The sequence below is a fragment of the Rhinolophus hipposideros genome (genome assembly GCF_964194185.1).
Source record: "Rhinolophus hipposideros genome assembly, chromosome: 4".
Lineage (NCBI taxonomy): Eukaryota > Metazoa > Chordata > Mammalia > Chiroptera > Rhinolophidae > Rhinolophus > Rhinolophus hipposideros.
The window spans coordinates 64,441,581-64,464,805 of NC_138050.1; the positions used below are offsets into that span (position 1 = coordinate 64,441,581).

Below are 23,225 nucleotides of genomic sequence, written 5' to 3' on the forward strand. Positions count from 1 at the left end.
ATATTTGTATTGGAGATATCATATATATATGTATATATATATATAGTAATAATGTAATGCATATAATCTTTTGAGGCATCCATGAAATTTTTACAAAAATGAGCACACACAAAGCCCCAAAGTAACCTAAGTATAGTTTGGAAAGTAGAAATAGTGCAAGCAGAATCACCTGAGCACAACATGCTGATTAAAAATAATAGGAATAAAGTAAGTTTGTATCAAAATAAAGGAAAGATATGGTTATAACCAACAGTGAAAAACTGAATAAGCTTCGATAGAAAATTGAATATAAAAAACTTTTAATAAAAATGAAAGGTTAAGCAGTAAGAGATAGATAAAATTGGTGAGATTTAAAATAAAAGATTAAAAAATAGACCAAATAAACATTTGGAAACAAAAATTTTAAAAAATGAAAGAAAATTAAGAGGAAAAATCCAAGCATTAAATGTAAGATTAAAACTTGAAAATGAAAATTAGAATTGGAACGGTAAGAGATCCAAGATGGCGGAGTAAATAAACAATATGCCTATTTCCCTCCTTAAACACATTAAAACTACAACTAAGTTACAGAACAATCAACCTGGAGAATCATCTCAAGTCTAGCTGAACAGAAGTTTTACAACCAAGCATATAAAGAAGCTACGTCAAGACTGATAGAAGGGGTGGACATGAAACAGGCTAGCCCCAAACCTCCCTGTGGCAGTTGAAAACCAGGAGGGATATCTTGGGTGGGGATGTTACGAGGAATGAGGGACCTCAGCTGCAAACCAGTCTCCCCAGCCTGGAGTACTGGTGCTGGGAAAAGGAGCCACCACAGCATACGGCTGTGAAAAACAATGGAATTTCTGACCATCCAGGTGGGATGGAACTCTGCAGGAAACCCAGACATCCTCTTAAACATCCCACGCACAGACTCTCTCACGTCCAGGCACTCACCTTGGGCTCCAGCAGTGGTACAGTACAGGTGGGGGGTGTCAGAGACATACGGGGGCGGGGGGGAAGCTGAGGTGTGTCGCTCCGAGATAAGGGCTGGAAGACTGTTGCCAATTTCCCTGTGTGAGGTTCCTCCTTCTATGCAGCCAGCAGGTGGGCACCATCTTTATTGAGTTGAGCCCGCCCACACAGGCCAAATCTGAATCTGATTGGTCTGGTGAGCTCTGCTGCTCCATCCTACTGACTCACTGGGATCCCACCCCATCCAACTAGCCCAATTCCAGAGACACTTTCTCGAGAGCAGCCAGCCCCGCCTGTATTGCACTCTTTCTTGGAAAACTATCAGAGTTCAGGGGCCCCAGGCAGACAGCTACTGGCCTCGGTGTGCTCTGAGACTTTTGCTAAGTCACTCTAGGCTTAGCACTGGCACCAAACCAGAGTCTACATTAAGCTGTTGACGACAACTCCTCCCATGTTTGTGACTCCCTGAGACCCTGTCTCACACAACTTGTGTATTGCACGAGGCTTTCTCAGTGGCTCCAGCAGGTGGCAGCAGGGCTCCGGGTGTCCTGCAGAGCTACTCCAGGTCTGGTGCTTGTGGAAGACATCCTTGGTTCAAAGCATGGCACCGCCTACATGCTTCCAGGTTAGCACATGCAGCGAACAACTGCAGATGGTTTTGTAGCTCCTACCAGGTAGTCCTTGGTTGGTCACAGGGAGTGAGTAACCTTTGTCTCAAACAGAGCCCCTTGCAAGAGACCCCAGAACTGACATACTTAGATTTTGTCTCAGACCACCACAGAGCACCACCCATTAGCCCCACAAGCAGCACACATAAAGGGCAGTGTCAACAGGCACCAGAGCCTGATGGGATGAATCCCATTTAGTGTGGTAAGACCCCTGACCAGAAGTCTGTAAACTGTGGACATAGCCAAACCCCACAGCCAATCAACATGAGGGTCAGTCCCACCCACTGACATGCCAATAGCAGTCAAGGCTCTACTATAACAGGAGGGCACACAAAACCCACAGCAGATGACCAGGGAGGCTGTGCCAAGAGCCCCACAGGGCATCTACTACATAAGCCCACTCAGCCAAGACTGGAAGACATAGCAGATCTACCTAATACCTAGAAACAAACACAGAGAGACAACCAAAACAAAGAAATACATCCCAAATGAAAGAATAAGAGAAAACTCCAGAAACAGAACTAAATAAAATAGAGGAAAGCAACCTACCACACATAGACTTCAAAACAATGGATATAAAGATGCTCAAGGAACTTAGTTAGAACTTCAACAGAAATAGCAAGCATAAAAATGGACATAGAAACCATTAAAGGGGTGTCCAGATGGCTCAGCTGGTTAGAGTTTGAGCTCTTAACAACAAGGTTGCCACTTCGATTCCCAAATGGGCCAGTGAACTGCTCTCTTCACAACTAGATTAAAAACAACGGCTTAAGCTTGGAGCTGAGCTGCCGGTGGACAGCCGGTTGGCTCAGTGGTTGGAGCGTGGTGCTCATAACTCCAAGGTCATCAGTTCGAGTCCCACATGGGCCAGTGAGCTGCATCCTCCACAACCAGATTGAAAACAATGATTTGAGTTGGAGCTGAGCTGTGCCCCTCCACAACTAGATTGAAAAAACAACTTGACATCTTGGGAAAACACACCGTTCTCCAATATTCCCCAATTAAAAAAAAAAAAAAGAAAACATTAAAAAGAACCAGTCAAAAGTGAAGTATACTATAACTGAAAGGAAGAACACAATAGGAGGAATTACCCGCAGACCACATGAAGCAGAGGAATGAATCAGCAATTTGGAAGACAAAGTAGCAGAAAACAACCAATAGGAAGAGCATAAAGAAAAGGAGGGAATGGGATATTGCCATCGGTGGCAGCATGGATGGACCTGGAGGATATGGTGCTGAGTGGAGTGTCAGAGAGAGAAAGACAGATGCAATGTGATTTCTCTTATATGTGGAATCTAAAGAAGAAAATAAGCAAACAAAACAGAAACAAATGCATAGATACAGAGAACATATCGATCATTGCCAGATGGGAGGGGAATTGGGATGGAGTGAAAAAGGTGAAGGGATTAAGAACTACAAATTAGTTGTTACACAGTAATCATGGGGATGTAGGGTACAGCATAAGAAATATAGTCAATAATATTGTAATAACTATGTATGGTGTCAGATGGATACTAGAATTGTTGGGGTGATAGACGGGAAAGCGTCAGAGGGCAGAGTGAAAAAGTGAAGGGATTAAGAAGTACAAACTAGTAGTACAAAATAATCATGGGGATGCAAAGTAAAGCACAGGAATATAGTCAATAATATGGTAATAGCTATGTATAGTGCCAGGTAAGTACAAGATTAGTCTGGGATCATTACTTAAATTATACAAAAATCTAACCACTAAGCTGTACACCTGAAATTAATATAAAATAATGTTGAATGTCAACTGCAATTGAAAAATTAAATAAAAAGTGTGGGGGAAAGTGAAGGGCAATAAGTGGTCCAAATTTTCAGGTATAAAACAAATAAGTCATGGGGATGTAACGTACAGCATAGGGAATATAGCCAATAATATTGTGATAGAGTGGTCAGATGGTTGCTGGGTTTATCATGGTGAATACCTCTTTAGATATGTAAATGTTGAATAACTATGGTGTACACATGAAACTAATATAATATTGTATGTTAGCTATACTTTAATAAAAATCTTAAAAAATAAAATAAATTAAAAAAAAGGAATTGGAAAGGTAAAGTAAAATATATAAAATGTAAGCACAAATAAGAAAAGAAAAATATTACTAAAGGGAGTAAATACAAAGAGAGAGAGAGAGGTTTATGAAAAAGATAAGCAAACAGAGAGTAAAGTCCCCAAAAGTAGAAAAGGGGTGAAATGTAATTGTGAAAATCTGGAGTCTTGAAATAGAATGAGATGAAGTGCCGAGTAATGAAAAAGCAACAGAAACACAGAATCAAAGGAGATTCAAAAATTTGAGAACAGACTTGTTTCTAGGAACTTGACAGACTGGGCTACACAGATTCCTCTTTCAGCCGTAAACAAGTGGAAACGTTGGACAAAAGATGACAAAATATAATTTCAAAACAAAGCTGAACTTCAAAAGACAGGAAGGGAAATCTGCAGGTGCTAGAACGAAGAAGAAATGCGGCAGAAGGCTGTGGAGGCTAGAACTTGGGCCAGCCTAGGTCCCTGGAGAGGAGAGTCTGCGATGGAGATGTGTGTGTGTGGAAAGCTGGTTGGGGGCAAGCTGTGGGGGAGTGAAGGCCACAGGAGTGTCAGAGGCAGGAAGTGACCTGGGGTCCTGTGCTGCCCCCAGGTCCTTTGGAGCTGAGATATCGCCAGTCAAAAGACCTGGCCTTTGCCTCCGTAGCAGTGTCATCTAGATGGCCTGGCCCCAAAAGGTGACGTGACTGCAGGAAGGCAAAGTCCTTGAGAGGAGAATCAGCTGAGAGCCGTTAGCCAGCAGCCAACACTCCCAACATCTTGGGGGAATGAGACCTTCAGCCCAGGGCCAGGAAAGTGGTTCTGGAGAGATACATAGAACTTTCTTTGAGTATATGGATAAGTTCAATTTTTTTTTCCAACTCATTTAGCTGCATCTACGTAGTTTTGACACTCTTGAGTATTTTTTATTTTGGAGTTATTAGGAAGATACAATCAAATAGTTCACTGTCTTCTCTCCACAGGTATACAAAGACACTTATGTAGATTCTATTTATGTACAAATATATTCATTCCAGTGTTATTTATGTTAGAAAATATGATAACGACCAGAATGCCCTAAAATATGGGAATGATAAAATTATATGCAGCTACTAAAATGCTGTGTTCAAAGAATGGGCATTAAGATACTAACATATGTACTTACATTGCCTGGATTGTATGATTCTAATTTCCTAAAACATTTGTAATTTAAAATTTGGTTATTTAAAATTTTATTCTAATTGCTAATAAATAAAAACATGAAAAAATACATAAAAATAATGTCATGATTTGGCTCTGAAATGTGTGGATTTTTCAATAGCTTGTATTTTCCAAATTATCTAAGATCATGTACTACTTTGTAATCATAAAAAAATTGACATTGTTTACAAAATACAGAAATAATTATACCGAATTAGATTTCATTCATTTTCAAATTTATATTTGATATAAAAACTGATCTGTGATAGTGAAACCTTACTAGATTGAGAGCAGATTTTCAATATTTTGACATTTTTTAAATCTTATTTTCAACACTATTTTCAAGATGAATGAAGGAAAAAAGTAAATCTTGAGTTTTCCTTCAACCTTCTCTTATCTGAGTTTTTTCTTGGAAGATAGGGGTTCCCAAAATGTGTGCGTGTGCCTGTGTGCAGCTATGTTTGTGTTTAACTTCTATTATTTTTGGAGCCTTTCCTATGACTATTTCAATTGTTCTAGAATCAAGTTCCCTTTGCATATGATTCCCACTAGTTAGAGGGATATAGTGAAATGAGATTTTTCTAACTTCACTCATCTATAAGCAAGGAAGAAATCCACAATACCACTTCTATAGAATGAAAACAAAACAGTAAATTGCATAATTCAAGGGATTTTTAAATGAAGGAACTTTTCCGTACTCGAAGTTTCAGTTTGACAAAGCTGATTCTGTGGATTCAATTTCCATAAATCCCTTTAAGTGTTTAACCAACTTTTCTCATTTTGCAAAAATGTCTAACAAAATCATGAGGGGAAAAACAATTTTTCTAGACAGTACAATTTAACATGTTAGCTTATTTATTCACTTTTTCTTTGCTTATAGGAATTAGTCATATGTTTTAAAATTTCTGACAAACCATACGCTTTGAAATTGTGAACCCATGTTAATTTTCATTGCTGTTGTGTTTTTCTTCTTCCATTCTTGCTCTCTGTCCCTCCCCGCTCCAAATTCTCTCTCTTCCCTTTCCTCCCTATCTCTTTTCCTTCCTTGTAGACTCAGTTCCAAAATCCTTTGCTCCAATTCCTGTTTTTCTTTCCTACCACTCTTTCTCAAATCTTTTCCTCATTCTTTCATCTTCAGGTTGCTTTTGCACTTTCCACAGTGAATTTCAATGTCCTGGAGTATGCAATGAATGGTGAGAGTTACTGAGAACCACAATTTTAGAAGCTTACGTGTTTGAGAGCCTGTGAAATCCTCCCTGGCCTCAGACATTTTAAATTGCTTCAATCTGTATTTTCTTTTCTTTCTGTATGCTTTTAAAGTTTCACATCCAATAACTACATTTGTATCCAAAGCATGAATCTTTGAGTTTGACGAAACTGATCCTGTGAATTCAATTTCCACAAATCCCTTAAAGTATTTAACCAGCTTTTCTCATTTTGCAAAAACGTCTGACAAAATTAAGGGGTGGGGGGAAACAATTGTTTTTGACACCACAACAGTTTAATATATTAACTTATTCATTAAATTGTGCTTCACATCAATGGAAATCCTCAGTTCTACAAACTATCATTTTTAAATATCAATAAGGATTGATAATGTCACAATACAATCTCCTAGTACCCAAGTTCATACATATTATTGCACAGAAACAAAAGGAAATATCTCTTAGAAGAAATAATTTACTATCTATTGAAGAACTATCTTTACATCTAAAATGGGGCACCAGATTTTTCTTTCCAACATTTTTTTTTAAACCTTTGATACATTAAATGAAAAATAATGCAAGCAAAACCCAAAAAAGTACTTCCGGGGATGGGGGGCGAAAAGAAGGAAAGAATAGATAATCACATGATTTAAAAAAATAACAGCAAGTTGGTGGGAGACAACTCTGACAATGACTAAATCACACAAACTCTGCTTCCTTAGAACACGGTTTTCCCTGGCAGGAACTGAAATGTTTCAGCACTGACATCTGGCCCTTTGATGAGTTCCGACAGTACAGCAGAACATGGAACTCACAGAGTTTCCACTCACTGTGTCAAAAGATGACAGTTGCACTCTTTTCCAGAGACAACTTAGAATATAAGCTCAAGAAACATCTGTGCTTCCATATTCTCAGATCCACAGTTCTGTGAGGTTACCTCAAGTCCTTGCCTGGAAGTTTGGGGGCATTTCTCTTGCAGATATTCATAGTGTTCATAGTGAGGCCAGTCCGCTGGAAATCTCAGCACCTCTGCAAGGTCGGTTGGGTCTGTCAATGTGTCATAAAGATGGGTCCATGGGCATTCCATCCATTGGGCTACAAAACACACAGCTCTCAGAACCCTTCCCCCACTGGCCCAGAAGTTTACTTCATAGTTTTGGGAATCAGTTCAGATGTGTCCAGGTGAATGTGATGAGAGAAGAGCAGGTTTATGTCCAGTAGAGATGGAGGAAGGGGTCAAGGAGAAAAACTGAAAGTGCCTTGGAGAAAGAACCTTTGCATGTTCCCCAGAGGTGACACAACTGGGTAGTTATTAGACTTCAGCCAGCCCTGACATCCAGCTTGGAGACTTTCAGCTGGAGTTCTGATGACTGGTGGAGGCACAAGGAGAAAGGAAAACCTTGGAGACACCACTATGATTGGATCAAGTTATTCTCTGCCTATGTCTGACCCAGCTTTCTCTTTGATCCAATGTCTTCAACTCAGTCAGCCTTTCCTTCAGTCCCTAAAACTGTCTCAATGCTCTGGTTCTGTTTCAGGAGCCTCATGTCCTCTTTTTTGCTCTTTTAAATGGACAAAAGAATTAGTCTCCAGCCTCCCCTTGATCTTGAGAACAGAAGCTGTATTTTAGTCTCTTTCCATTTTTCAATATTTTCTAGTACATATGTAATTCCTCATCTTTCTACCTTTGCAAGATCCGCTTCCTTTGTTTTTTAATATAGTTACCTCTACACTCCCTAACCTCCACTTCTGCATGATCCCATTATACAGGACTTTCTTCTCAGCTGGAAGTCATAGTTGAAAAGGAATCAGATAAACCCTCGGTGTGATGTTAACTTATGACACCTTAAAGCATTTCCTCTTTCCAGCAATTGTGCAAAGGGACTCATTTAACACCAAAAAAGTACACCTCTAAGAACCAAAGCAATAAGTTGCTGATAAAATTCCAGGAACCTAGGGAAAATGTAGAGAGGAAGGGAAATTTTTAGAGCAGGGGTTCTATTGATCACCCCTTATGCTTCACTATTCAGGCTCCTACTAATTCTAAATATTTCTAACACTGAGCTTCCCTAAGGAGGTGTGAGCATATGTCCTCAGCCTTCATCTTGAATAGTTTTTGTATTGGATGGGGTGGACATCCAACACGAGGTGTGTGAGTGCCTATGCTTCTTGATCTCCAAAAAACAGGCTCCTTCACTGGAGGAGGGGGTGAAGGGCCAACTCCACCAGTTTCCTTGGCATTATCTAAGTCACTGCCGTTCCATGAGAAGGTAAGGAAAGATACATATCAATAAAGATTTAGATTTCATATTCTAGATTTCATATTCAATTCCCAACCCCAATACTGATGCGAGTAGCATAAAGTAGTAGGAAAGGCTATGAAATTTAAAGACTGGGGCTATGAGCAACTTTCTGGATAGTAAACTAGAATTTTGGAGAAATCTTTCGACACCTCTGAATCTCTGTGTCAAACTAACCAATGGGTAATGACTAGAAGTCCCATTTAACATAAAAGCGTATAGTGAAGACCACTGAGCTACTAAATGTGGAAATGTTTTGAGAAGCATTAACTACTATACAAAGAAATGAATTTTAATCGTATCCTTTGTAAAACATGACAAAACAGATGACATTGAAAAGCACTTGAAATATTTTTCGATTCCCTTTTGTGTCAGATATTGAGTTTTTATCAGTATTAATTTTCACATTGTTTCTTTGACAATAGAACCCTCATATTTATCAAGGCACATGGCAACCAATAATAGAGATGCTTCCTGGCTTCCTTTGCAGGCAAATGTAGCTAATGACTAGGCTTTAGCCCATCAGATGTGACTAGAAGTGATATATCTATATATATACACTCTCCATTCCCTCTCTGCTGTCTTAAACGCCAATGCAATGGCAGGCGCTGCAGCAGTCATCTTGGACCATGGGTTGGAAGCTGCACATTGGGATGAGAAATCAAGAAAGGGCTTCGGGGAACGTCACACACCAGTGTGACCAACAAATTTGTCTTCTAAGTCAGACAGCACCCACTTCAATCTTATTGCAGTCACTAGTATTTTGAGTTCCTCTTCCAAATGGGAATCCTATCCAATGGACTTATATTTATTTTTTAGGGATCTGTGCTCACCTCTTTGCTAGGTCTAGCTGGTAGACCTTCTTTCCCAGAGTTAGAAGACCTCTAGACAGACTTTTGAAGAAATCCTCATAGTTCAAGACTTTGATCAAACTATTTGTGACAAAGTTACTGCCTTTATATAATAAAAAGCACATTTTCTTAATTTTTTTATGGCACACATGATTATCCTTGACTGTTGCCTAACACTAATTACTAATGTTGTTAATTATTAGAAAGAGAATCTAAATAATTCTCAGGGCAGTTTTCCTCCAGTTACCAAGAGAAGGCTACCAAACAATGAGAAGGAGGTAGTATGTACCTTAGTCAATAATAATATTAAATAACAATTACTTAAACAGACACCTCATCCCAATCTGGTGACTGGAGCCACCATTGCCAAGAGAAGAAGGGGAATATCTACCTGGGTGTTGCAGGAATCAATGGGAGGTAGAACTCCCCGGGGAAATTTTTTTCCCTTCTTCTTGGCTTTTTAACACTAATGTATTTGGAATTGATTTGGATTGGGATCTTAAGGCTGCTGACTTCCCATTGATCCTTACGCCCAGATGCCTTCTGTAGGCATCACTTCCCTGAGCTTTATTCAGCAGGTAGGTGTGCAGTCAATGTTCAAAGAACAAACTGCGTCCCTACCTCTTCGTTTCTATCAACATAGGACCCCAGGGATGTGAGAAGTGTGCTGCTTTACAGTAAAATGACCTGAGGAGGAAGCCCTTGTTGGTCTTTTTTAATTTGCTCAGCACTGGCCTCAGGCCAACACAAAGAGATGGTCTCTCCTCTGAACATCCTGATACTGGTCTCCAGTGGAGCACCATATATCACGCCTTTAGCAGCAAGGCCGTGGAAAGCCTTTTCCTATAAATCCCGTGTTGCCTAAGGAACAGTGTGAAGTTAGCAGAGGCTGCCTCCAAGTCTCAGCTATGCATGAATTATCTGCCAAAAATTTAAAATGAGTTTCAAAGAAACAATCTGAATACTTTCTAACCTGTTTTGATTTTCCCCATAGCAAAACACTGGATTGTTATTTGTGTGCATGTGTGCGTGCGTGTGTCATAGTGGCAGGCAGAGGGATAATTTGCTGTCCTGCCATTCTAGACAGAACATTATATCCTAACATCAAAATGTGAAGAGAGAGAGAGAGAGAGAGAGAGAGAGAGAGAGAGAGAGAGAGAGAGAGAGAGACAGAGAGAGACAGAGAGAGAGAAAGAGAGACAGAGAGAGAGAGAGAGAGACAGAGAGAGAGAGAGACAGAGACAGAGAGAGAGAGAGAGAGACAGAGAGAGAGCTGCTCATTAATCCCAGCTGTAATCCTCCTTCCTTCCCTAATTTAGGAACAAATCATTGGAAAAGGAAACAATATTTTGTTGGACTAATCTCTACAAACTAACAAGCAATATTTATTTGGCCCCTTTAACTCACCCTCATATATGGCTCAAAAAGTACAATTACCTAAAATGCCATTAATCTCTCAGCTCGTTGATGGGTAGGTGATGTGGAGAGGGCTGGACTTACTCGAGGCAGCATGGCTCTGAGTCACTGCCAACTTGGTGCTGTCACAGAGGTGGCAGCCACACGGTATAGAGACATACACTTCTAGGCAATGACAGCTGGATTCTTGCATGATTGGCAGGAAGCTTTTATCCCATATGGAAAACATGATGGAGTAAAAAGAGCTTGCCCATTGCAGTCAGCCAGACCTAGCGTACAATCCACCAGGAAGCACTTATCGTTAGTGGGTTTCACTTTCTTCATCTGTGAAATTTGGACTAATAATACATACCTTGTTGTGAATAGATTTAAAGTATGAAAAGGGCCTTCCACAGTTTCTGGCCAAAGGGAGATTCCCAATAACGCCTCCCTCACATGACAGATGAAGTCAAAGGTATTGAGAGAATTGTCTTTTCTAGATTTCTCTTTGATGGAGGCAGTAGGCTCCCCTCCATGCAGGCAGCCACTCCATGAATGCTTATGGGTTGATTGACTCTCAACCCCAGAAAGAGTATTCTGAAAGTTGAGATGTGCCTTATACAAAACTGGCTTAAACATCAAACATGTTGGATATCAATGAAATAGGCTTTTCCCTCTGATTTAGGAGTTTCACTCATTTTCCTTCAGCTCCTTGAGAGGATTGATCAGATCAATCTGTAGTGAGACTTTTTACTCACTCTGATCCTACTGACTGTGAGGCAAGGGATCTCGATTTCCTCTTCTGTACTTCTCCTCTTATTATTCAAAACCTTTGTGTGATTGTAGTTGGTTGGGAAAAAGTGGAAATGAGAAGCACGTGGCAATGTAGCACATGTTTTGGTTCCGTTTCACACACTCTCACCTGAGTCAGCAGCTGTAGCCACAGTCTAACAACAGGTAAAGACCATGTGGGGAGGAAAAAGTTACCAGGCTAGAAACATTCAAGATTTCAGGACGCAGTCTTTTTAAACTCTTGGCCTATTGTGTTCATTTCTCCTGTCCTAAATCAAAATTATGATTTATTTAGGGACTTCCAATTTCGTATTTTTGATACCTGCTAGCTAATGTCCTATTCTTCAGGCCAAATTGTTTTTAAATGTCTTTTCCTCTCTGATTGCAGAATTTCAAACTGGGCAATACCATATCAAAGAAAATGACTGCTCCAAAGAGGTATAACTCAGAATTATTCTTTTAAAAACTCAGGTTCTGTAGCCAGTTTGGAAATATTAGACATATAGTTATCTTCCCGCCTTTTTCTCCCTTATCATTCATTCCTTACATTGAAAATAAAACTTGGTGAAGTGTAATCTCCTTAGACATTAGTTAATAAGCACATTTTCTCCTAAATGCCCCTACCAACCCTCACATCTCAGGAGCCAAAAGCACCCCAATCCCGAATCCACTCCCCATTCCCTGAAATGTGGGATAGGAAGCATGTCTCAGGGCTAAGATGCAGGGCTTTGTGGGATGTCAATAATAATGGTCAATAGTAGGGTAATCTTGTTTTAAAAGACCACAACAACAAAACACATTACTCTTCTTACGATTTAAACCACATTCAAATAGAGTTCAAAGGTGACAGCCAACAGCAGAGTGAAGGTTGGCCTAAAATCTCATGAAAGGGCTGTAAGGGACTTCTTTTTCTCTTTCTTTAAATAGACCAATGTTTCCATTACAGAGATATTATAAAATAGACCAGTTTCAGCCAAATATCCAAGCCATTATTTGGCTTTTCATGTGCGCCTCTGTGGGTTCCAGTTGCCCAAACTCTAACCTATGCTGCCGTAAAGGAGATTGCACAGACAGTTTCCTTTTTGGTGCTTCTCTCCTTGACCTTCTAAAGTGGTCTATACTGGATGCATTCCTACCCTACTCAACATCACAGGTTGAAAAATGTCAGGGAAAAAAAGAAGCACGAGACCAATCATCTCCCGCTGGATAAAGATGAAGACAAAGAAGAAGCAGGTGTCCAAATCAAGCCACATACAGCCATATGCCCTCAGAATGGCCATGCCACAGAAGGTCAGTCTCCTGCTCAGCCTCCCCATCCAGAGGGAGGAGAGGGCAGGGGGTCACCATCTCACCACTTGGCTGTTGTAGTCCTCAGTGACTGCCCCCTCTGTGTTCCCATCCTCTTTGGGCCACCGATGGCCCCTATGCTCCCGCTGCACCCTCCTCTCCTCCCGTCTCTTCTGCCGGTCCCTCTGGTGCTCTCGGTGCTTGGTGTGGTGGTAACGCTGCTGGAACAGATCTTTGGCGTACTCATACAGCTGCATGTCCAGGAAGTTTAGCTCTTCGATTCGCTGGCGGGCCCCCTCGTTAATCTCCACATTGGAAGCCCGTGTGATGTTGAACTGTGTGAAGGGAGAGATGAACTTGAGGTTGAATGTCCTCTCAAAGAGAAACTGTGTCTTTCTCTGGAATTCCGTGAGCCCAAAGAAGGCCATGTTCTTCAGGTTGTTTTTTGCACTCTGCAACAGGATGGTGTTTCTCTCACTCTCGTTCATGAAAGTCAAGTTGTAGCAGCCCACCAGGCTGAGGTCAGCCAGCATACGCACCTGGCGGTTATTAGCCAGGTTATGGGTGCAGTCCATGAACTCCCGCAAGCTCACCCCAGACCAATCATCCCCAGGGTAGCAGGTAGGCAGCTCATCGGGGGTGGGACTTCTCCCATCGCACATGTGGAGGGAGGTTTTCCATGTGGCCCCTCTCTGGACGTGTTTCCACTCACTCAGGTACCGAGACACTGGATCACGCAACATTGTAATGTAATAGAAATTCCTGGAAGAAATGAAAGGAAGAGTGTCAGTCATTGACAATTACAACTCTGGGATTCTGAACTTTTCTAGTGTTGATATCAGCACTGAGCAATGGCTCTTCTGCCAAATGTTCCTGTGAGAGTGCGTGCCTGGATTTGCACTGATCAAGCAAATACTCCCATATATGCATGTTTTCGTAAACATGCATGGACTGGTCTTCAATGTTAAGTTTGCTGGGCTTTTCCTCCCTGCTCCAATGTAGGGAGGGAGGTGTGGGGGAATAGATCATGCATTCATTAAGCAATTATTCACTGATAGATTACTACCAGCAATAGCAATACCTTACGTTAAGGGAACAGACCATGATATTTGAGTTATTACCAATCCAATATTTTATATAAACTTTTGTAGTAGACATAGGACTATATGGTAGGGAAACATTCAAGGAAGTAAAGTGATTTGTCCAAGGTGTTGGGACTAGAAAGGTCAAAACTGGAAGCCAAGATTGCTATTTTTTTCTGTTTACACTGCCATTCTGGATTACAAAGGTGAGGTTGGGGGGAGGATGTGTTGTGCGTGGAGATTAATATTTACTGAGCAACTACTATTCAGTAGAACTGTGCTAGGTGCTTTATGGATATGGGCACAGTTAATCCTGAACACAACTCTGTAAACTGGATTTTATCATTACTTAAAAAAAAAAAAATCGAGGACAGACTGAGAAAGGTGAAAAATAGAGCCCCAAATCCTAGAGCAAGTTAATACTTTTACTGCAATAAAATCTAGGCCTATTTGATTTCAAAGCCCAATGCTTTCCTGTGTATCATATTGATACTTTAAAAACAAAGATGTAACTAAAACTTAAAGAATGGTATTAATTGTCAGGTGCTGTGGTTACTATAATCATAGGTCTTATCTCATCTAGTGACACCTAAGGGAACATGGAAGAGAAATGTAATTTTGAATTGGTTAGCCCCAGAATGATCAGGTACAGACAGGGGGCCTCTGGCTTAAAAGGGGAAGAGAAGTGTAAAAAGGCAAGAAAAGAGTTGGAAAAGATGACAGATAAAGACACAATAGTACGCATTACAAGAAAACAAATATTGATTCAAAATGAGGAAAATCTTTCTCATAATTTGAGCAGCTACCAATGGAATGAGCTGACTGCCCCACTTCTGTCACCAGGAGTGACATGCAGAGTTCTCCTGTGCAGACAAAATGGTCCTGAAAAATTCTGAAAAGGATTTCCTTGGCCGACCTAAATTGGATTTTTTTCCCCCAAAAAATGCATACCTAGTAAAAGCAATGACAAAAATAAGAAATCTAAGGGTACCATGTTCTTTATGCTGCTTTAAAAAGGAATGGATGGACTATAATAATTAAAACTATACATTTACTGTATTCAGTTATTTAGAATGTCTAGCCAAATAGTTTTGAAATGTGCTAAAGAAACTTCAAAATCTTAAGTAACACTCGCTTCCCTTTAAATCAGGAGAAGGAATTTATTGGAACTGTCACACACAGGCCAGCCTGAGCCCTTGCTTTTGCCAGTCACCATTTTACATTACTCTGTTGTCTTTTCCCGTGACAGAATGACAATTCCATCAGTGGAAGAAAATTTCCCAAAAGGTCAGGAAGGAAAGCAGAAAAGGACTGACACAGCTTCTAGGCTCCACAAAGAAATGTTGATGGTAAAGTTTTGCTCAGAGAGGATGTCATTAGGGTTGAACATTATATGGCATGTCATTATTAATCCTGCGATGGTCCTATGTTGGAACTTGTGCACTTTTCAATTCTACAAGCCGAGGTTGATTTTTTTTATTTCATAAAACAATTGCATAATAAATACAGGAACAATAATGATGACGCAACTCATCATTATTAGGATGCCAAAGGCATCAGGACAGGAGTATTTAAATCAGCGAGATCTTGGTATTGGGTCAAATAAGACCACAAACTGAAAATTTATTATTTCCCTGTTAATTGGGCAAAACACAAAATGTGATTAATTAAATCATATTTCTCATTTCTATTTCTTTTTTTTTCCTACTTTCAATTGCTTATCTACTTTCAGACAGGAACTGCAAAAATCACTGATGCAATAATGTCTACATCCAGGCCACACACCCAGCCTGCATTGTACACACGCTTTGCTCCAGTTTCATGAATCTCCTCCCCACAATGGAAACATTTTTTTCTGTTCCCATAACTCCCACTTCAGTTTCTAAGGAAAATACTTAAAGGTTTCAGGACTACTAAAATTTGCAACTTTCCTTTTCAGGCCTTACTTGTTCAACAGCACAATGGAGGGTAAAACAAAGAAAAGGGAGGAAGGGCAAACTCTCAAGCAAAGCCTGTTATGGCCACAAAGCAGAGGCCTTCGTGGACTCCTGTTCCTTTCAATTCAATTTCCTAAGACTAGGCAGAGCATCATCTGTTCATATATTTGTCCTTGCAAAACTCTCCCCAGGGTTTGGAAATATAAGTAAGTAAACTATTATTTTTCCTTTTCATTTATCCATTCATTCATTAACTCTCCAAACATTAATTGGGCACCCCCACACCCTGTGTTTGCCAAGCACTTGGGGCTAGACACTGGGGACTCAGAGATGACTAAGACATTTCCTGCAAGGAGATCTCAGGCACCCAATGCTTTGGTAAAGTGAGAGAAATTCTAACCATCAAGTTAAGTAGATGTTCTGCCAATCTCCCTGGACCAGCACAATCCCAAAGACAGATAACTTTGTCTCAGTGACAGCATCCTGTCAGCAAGTCTCCCATTGCCACCTACTTCATTGAGAGCTTGGGTTAATTCATTTAAGAATGTCTGTAGAGCAATTGCAGTTCTTTAGCATTGTCATTCTGTGGCCCCAGGGTAATGATGGCCAATACCTAGTAGTCAGGAAGAGGAGGGCTCTGGCGCCTTGGTTTAGTTCAATAATCATTGTCACCGATAATTAACATGTGGGCCATCACCGCTTACTAACATTCTAAGACACAACACACACTTTTCCGTGGTTTAGGACTACTTTAGTGTCTTACATGGCTGTAAGATAATCGTATTACAGAATTCTAAATTCAGCATAAGAGCGTTCATTCCTGCCTTCCTCAGTCTGCTTTTTTCTTTGCTCATTTGCATCCTGCTCATCCTTCCTGGCCCAGCTCAAGCCTCATATCCATCTTCTCTGACTTTTCCAGCCTCTAGGATGTACCACATCACTTACTGCACGCCCTCTTAATTTGCACCTGGAAGTCGTGGTGTCATCTACCCTTTATGTTCCTTTTCGCTAACTGGACCTTAGGCTTTGTGTCCCTCAGCCCCTCACACAAAATCCTGCCCACAGCAAATGTTTAGTGATGCTATGTGAAAGAAATGATCGTCCTACAAGACAAATGTATTTTAATGACTAAGGTTAATATTGCCTTTGATAAATATATCTTTTCTTCTCTTAAAAACTACTCTGATATGAGTTTTGAATGTTTAAAATGTGTGAAAAGAATAAAAAGAGATATAGTCTTCTAATACATCCACCATTTGATAATGATGGTTGGTATGCAGAGAGAGACAGTCAATACACACTTTGGGTAAGAAGTTGGATGTTTCATACAACAGGTAATTAGTAGCCATGAGGTTTTTTTTTGTTTTTGTTTTTTGTGTGTTTTTTTTTAATGTTAAGCTTACTAGATTTCTTCCCTACTGCTTCCAGAAACTGTATGTCACTAAGCAGTTTTTTTTGTATAATTGCTCATTTCTTTAGTTACCAAGCTATTTAATTAACACATGTTTTTTGAGGGTTTGTTAGGTGTAAGGAGCTTCTCTAGGAATGTTGACAACATAAAATGCCCTCAAGTATGTGGGTGTAAGGTGGGTAGATTAGAGAAAAGCATTAACACACAATGTGATATATAGACGATGTATTACAGAATTATACACTTGAAACCTATGTAGTTTTACTAACCATTGTCACCTCAATAAATTTTAAATAAAAAAAAAAAAGAAAAAAAGCATTAATTAGCAAGTCATGGAGGTAGGGAATGGATAAAGAATATTTATGAATGTACAGAGAGCAAAGTGGCCTAATTAGACCAGAAAGTTCATGTTGTGCATTTTTCACTAACCATTTGTTTAACAAATGAATAAATGGAAAGAGGGCATAAACTAGAACATGATGCAGAGGCCAAATTGTCATGGGCTCTGAAAGCAACTGTGAATTGCTGAAAGAGGAAAAATGCTAATTTAGGAAGATTCATTCAGCAACACTGTTGAGGATGGACAAAATAGGCCAGGAGAGACATCAAGCAGCCTTGGTGAGAGACCAGTAGGGAAGAACCAAAAATGTGGGTGTGGATGAGAAGCAATGTTTGACAGATTCAGGAAATATCATACACCCATCTGTCATTGTGTTCTCCCGCTTCCTCATCGTCAGCTTCCCCTACACTACCTTTTTTGCCTCAGCATTTTTTTTCTTCTCTGCTATCTATCTAATCCTTTCCTTTCAATTCTGCAATGGAAAACAGGCAGAGCTAATGTGCTCATCAAAATGGTGGAAGGAGGTGTGTAAGTCGCCAGAATCACTCTGCCTGTGTGATTAAAAAAATATTCACTTCTTTTTCTATTGCTGAATTATATTCCACTGTGTGTGTATATTATGTGCACGAAGTCTGACAAGTAAGTTTGTGAACTTGCTGCAGCGATGTTGCTAACCTTTTTTGTTATCAGAGGGATTATTCATTATGAATTTGTATCAACTGGACAAATACTTAACCAAATTTCCTATTTGGAAGCCCTGAAAAAGCTATGTGAAAAAAAAGTTAGGCGACCTGAACTTTTTGCCAACAATTCATGGCTCTTGCATCACGACAATGCACCAGCTCACACAGCACTGTCTGTGAGGGAGTTTTTAGCCAGTAAACAAGTATCTGTATTGGAACACCCTCCCTACTCACCTGATCTGGCCCTCAATGACTTCTTTCTTTACCTGAAGATAAAGGAAATATTGAAAAGAAGACATTTAGGACATCAAGGGTAATACGATGACCGCTCTGATGGCTATTCCAGAAAAAGAGTTCCAAAATTGTTTTGAAGGATAGACTAGGCGCTGGCATCAGTGCATAGCTTCCCAAGGGGAGTACTTCGAAGGTGACCGTAGTGATATTCAGCAATGAGGTATGTAAATTTTTCTAGGATGAGTTCATGAACTTAATTCACATCTTTATCCATTCATCTATCAGTGGATAGCTAGGTTGCTTCCCTATTTTGGCTATTATAAATAATGCTTCAATGAACATAGGGATGCATATATCTTTTCAAATTAGTATTTTCATTCGTTTGGATACATACCCTGAAGTGAAATTGCTGGGTCATATGGTAGTTCTATTTTTTTATTTTTTGAGGAACCTCCACACTGTTTTCCACTAATAGTGCAAAACAGTTCCCTTTTCGCCACATCCTTGTCAATTACGACAGCACAGATGGACCTAGAGGGTATTACACTAAGTGAAATAAATCAGATAGAGAAAGACAAATACCATATGATTTTACTTATATGTAGAATCTAAAAACACAAACAAGCAAAATAAAACAGAAACAAATTCACAGATACAGAGAACAAACTGATTGTTGCCAGAAGGGAGCAGGGGTAGGGGATGGGTGAAAAAAGATGAAGGGGAATTAGAGGTATTAACTTCCCATTATGAAATAAATAAGTCATGGGGATGTAATGTACAGCATAGGAAATGTAGTCAATAATATAACTTTGTACAGTGACAAAGGGTTACTAGATTTATCATGGGGATCACATCACAAGGTATATAAATGAAGAATTACTATGTGTATACCTGAAAGTAATATAATATTGTATGTCAACTATACTTTAATAAAAAAAATCACTTTTATGAGGCTATAACTTGTCTAGCCAACAAGAACACATGTGAAAGAACCTACAAAATGCTAGGTTCACAGGGGAGGTTTAATAAACATATTCCTTTCACTACTAGCTTAACTCTCATAAAATCAGTGTGGAAATTAATATCTCCACACTCCACACTACTATGTATTCATAAAAACCAGCTCAACTAGAAACTCCTCTAGCCAGCCTTCATTGATGCCCTTGGTGGAAAGAGATTGCTGCCCCCCGAAACCTGTGCCTCTTATGCTTTATTTTTTATTTTTTTTCAATTGACATACAATATTATATTAGTTTCAGGTGTACAACGTAATGATTAGACATTTATATAACTCACACAGTGATTACCCCCAAAAGTCTAGTACTCATCTGATATCACACATAGCTATTCCAATAATATTGACTATATTTCCTACGCTGTACTTTATATCACCATGACAGTAGTAGTACGTCTTAATCCCTTGACCTTTTTCATCCTTCCCCCTAAACCCTCTCCCATCTGGCAATCATCTATTTGTTCTATGTATCTGTGAGTTCGTTTCTGTTTTGTTCGTTCATTTATTTTGTTCTTTAGAATCCACATATAAGTGAAATCAAATGGTATTTGTCTTTCTCGGTCTGACTTATTTCACTTAGTATATCACTCTCTATGTCCATCCATGCTGTTGTAAATGTCAAGATTTAATTCTTTTCTGGGGGTGAATAACATTCCGTTGTATATACGAAAGATTTTGACAATTAAGTTTGCGAACTTGTTGCAACAATGTTACTAACCTTTTTTGTATCAGAGGGATTATTCATTATGAATTTGTACCAACTAGACAAACACTTAACCAAGCTTCCTATTTGGAAGTGCTGAAAAGGCTGCGTGAAAAAGTTAGATAACTTGAACTTGTCGCCAACAATTCATGCCTCTTGCATCACGACAATGCACCAGCTCACATGGCACTGTCTGTGAGGGAATTTTTAGCCAGTAAACAAATAACTGTATTGAAATATCCTCCCTACTCACCTGATCTGGCCCCCAATGATTCTTTCTTTACCCAAAGATAAAGGAAATATTGAAAGGAAGACATTTGAATGACATTCAGAACATCAAGGGTAATATGACGACAGCTCTCATGGCCATTCCAGAGAAAGAGTTCCAAAATTGCTTTGAAGGGTGGACTAGGTGCTGGCATCAGTGCATAACTTCCCAAGGGGAGTACTTGAAAGGTGACCATAGTGATATTCAGCAATGAGGCATGTGGCACTTTTTCTAGGATGACTTCACGAACTTAATTGTCAGACCTCTTATGTACTCTTATGCTTTATCTGTATTTCAGTGACCAGTGAATGTTTTATTCCTTGAAGAGTCTTTATGTCTTACTCATCCTTCATACCCCAGAGCATATGATACATGACCTTATACATCATGGATGTTCAGGTGTTCAATATTTGTGGAATGAATAAATATATAAATTTTATCAGCCATTGTTTCAGGAATTCTGATGGTAATGTCCCCAGGAATTTGAACTGGTTGATGCCTTAACCAACAGAAGTGGCCCAGGCTAAGGGTTTCTTTTTGCCTAGACCTTATGAAATACACGGGAAATAATTTCTCCTCCTTCCTCTTGCCCTATAGACTTTGAAATGAGTTTTCCCTACATAATCTAGTCTTGCCAAAGCTCAGTGTCTTCCAAAGATACTGTGAGGGATCTTAAGGTGTACTTGGGGGGGGCCTCTGAAGGAGATCTTTGGGCCTCACCACGAAGTATGCACAGACGGCCAGTACATCTTCAACATAAGCTATTGTGTGTATTTCCAAAAAGTGAAACTTAGCTCTCTCTCTGCCCTGCCATTCTGTGTGCTGGAATCATTTCCAAATGCTCAGAATGGAATTAATTTCCTGACTCTCTTTAGAGCTGTGCACTCATTATGGGCTACCCATTCTTCATTATCTCAATAGAGCATTATCTATACTATACTGTATCTGATGGGGGAATTGCTGCAGTTAGAGCTTAGCAATCAGACTGCCCTTTGACACACTGATGAAAAGGCCTTTTATCAAGCCTTGAAAACAAATTGAGGAATTTAAAAATGATGTTCTAAGCAAATGGGAAATTGGGAACTCTGATTGTTAAGTATCATAATAAATAACTTTAGAGGCCAACAATGGTATATGTCAAAGCCATCGGTTCCAAGGATGTCCGGTATTGTGATGAGAAAATGGAGACACGCGCTGGTTGTTATCTTACCTCACACAGAAGCCATGCACCCCTCCTCCCGCACCATACACCCAGCTGCCACTACCTCCTCCTTCACAGTGACTTACAAAGCAGCCAGACCCTTTAGGCTAAGGGATTTTTATTTTACTTACTACCCAGAGATCTAGACTCTTTTCAACTGGCCAGAAAGAGGGGAGAGGAATGCCCACAGCGGTTCCCTCAGGAGGAAAGAGGTCCCGTCGCCCTTTTCTTACCTGTGTGCCTGATAACATTAAAGGGAGAATCCTTTGGATGTAGCTGTTCTAGCTTTTTTTTTTTTTTTAAATCATCAATTTGCCCCCCTTTCTCCTGTTAGAAATGCAATACGTTTTCATTATAGAAAATATAAGCAATGCAGAACAGTAGAAAAGGAAATAAAAATTACCTATAATCACTTCACTCAGATATAATCAGTTAAATCTATATATTTTTCTTTTACAAATTTGACATTATAATGTACATTATATTTTAACCTGTATTTTAAACTCACAAAATACAAGGTAAACAATTTTTTCCACTTCATTTAATATTCTTCCATAAAAGCATAATATTCTAATTATGGATGTACCATAATTTATGTGACCAAGCTCCCAATTTTGGACAAAGAGGCTGATTGTATTTAGAGGGGTATCCTATAAACAATAATCTGATGAGCATCCTAGGTCATAAATAATTGTTCAGAGTATAAACTGCTAGTAGAATTTCTGAGTCAAGAGAACTGTCCTCATTCCATTTTCACAATGCCAAAATATAGCCAACCACAGTCAATGTAGGAGAGGACAGGGCCACTGCACGAGGCCAGACATCATCAAGCACCAGGGGACAAGGCCACCCGGGCGCCAAGGGAGGGTTGGGAAACAGGTTTCTGTCTCTGCCCCCTCTTGGCTGAACAAGGAAGGTGCCCTGCCCAGAACATGAGCCAAACCTGGACATTCCAGGACAGCCAGCTGGGGTTTGTGCTACGGTGGCAAGGAAACAGTCTTCCAAAAAGATGTGTTTATTTTGCTCTTAATGAGCAGCTGGAATGTCAAATTAGAGACTAAACTTTTGTGGACTCAAATCCTATTCATCAGCACTGCGGCTATATTAAAGCCAACATCTGGACCAGAAAGATGGAGGTCCCTCACCCGATTATATTCAGCTCTGGTCCTCAAAGAAACAGCTTCCTGAGTGGCAGGTTTTTTAAAAACAATGTTTAGGTATCAGCTAACTTTCATTAAGGGAAATCATATATGGTACTAAACCAACCAAAAAAAGGCATGTAATTAGAGGCTCCCAGACGATGCTGGTCATTTCTCAGTGATGATCAGTCCACCCCCCAATTCTCCAGAGGAAGAGTTAGTATTTATCAATAAGATAAAATTTTAAATCCTGTCATGTTGCTGCTTTATATTGATGTGAAACCGATGAGCCTCAAACTCACTAAAACGCCATGATTTTCGGGTGGTTTTCATATTTGCTTTCACTTTCCCCCAAGTGGCTGCTGCAAGAATAAATTTCAGGGAATGCGTGTTCCAGGGGCTTGTTTTTGCTATCTTGCTGAGCACAGTTCCTCCCAGTACATTTTCCAATGTGCCAGGGAAGGTCCTACTCTCATGCATTATTCAGAGACTTCCGTGATTATTTGGTTCAGA

General features: G+C 39.8%; 1 protein-coding gene across 1 annotated transcript in view; it reads right to left on the reverse strand.

Annotated features, from left to right (window-relative positions):
* Positions 1-4,048: 4,048 nt before the first annotated feature.
* HS6ST3 (heparan sulfate 6-O-sulfotransferase 3) overlaps positions 4,049-23,225 on the reverse strand; it is a 626,322-nt gene continuing 607,145 nt past the window's right edge. Inside the window, exon 2 of the mRNA XM_081045964.1 lies at positions 4,049-13,461. Coding sequence (XP_080902090.1) covers positions 12,753-13,461 — 709 coding nt within the window. The 3' untranslated portion in view covers positions 4,049-12,752. The remainder of the gene's footprint in view (positions 13,462-23,225) is intronic.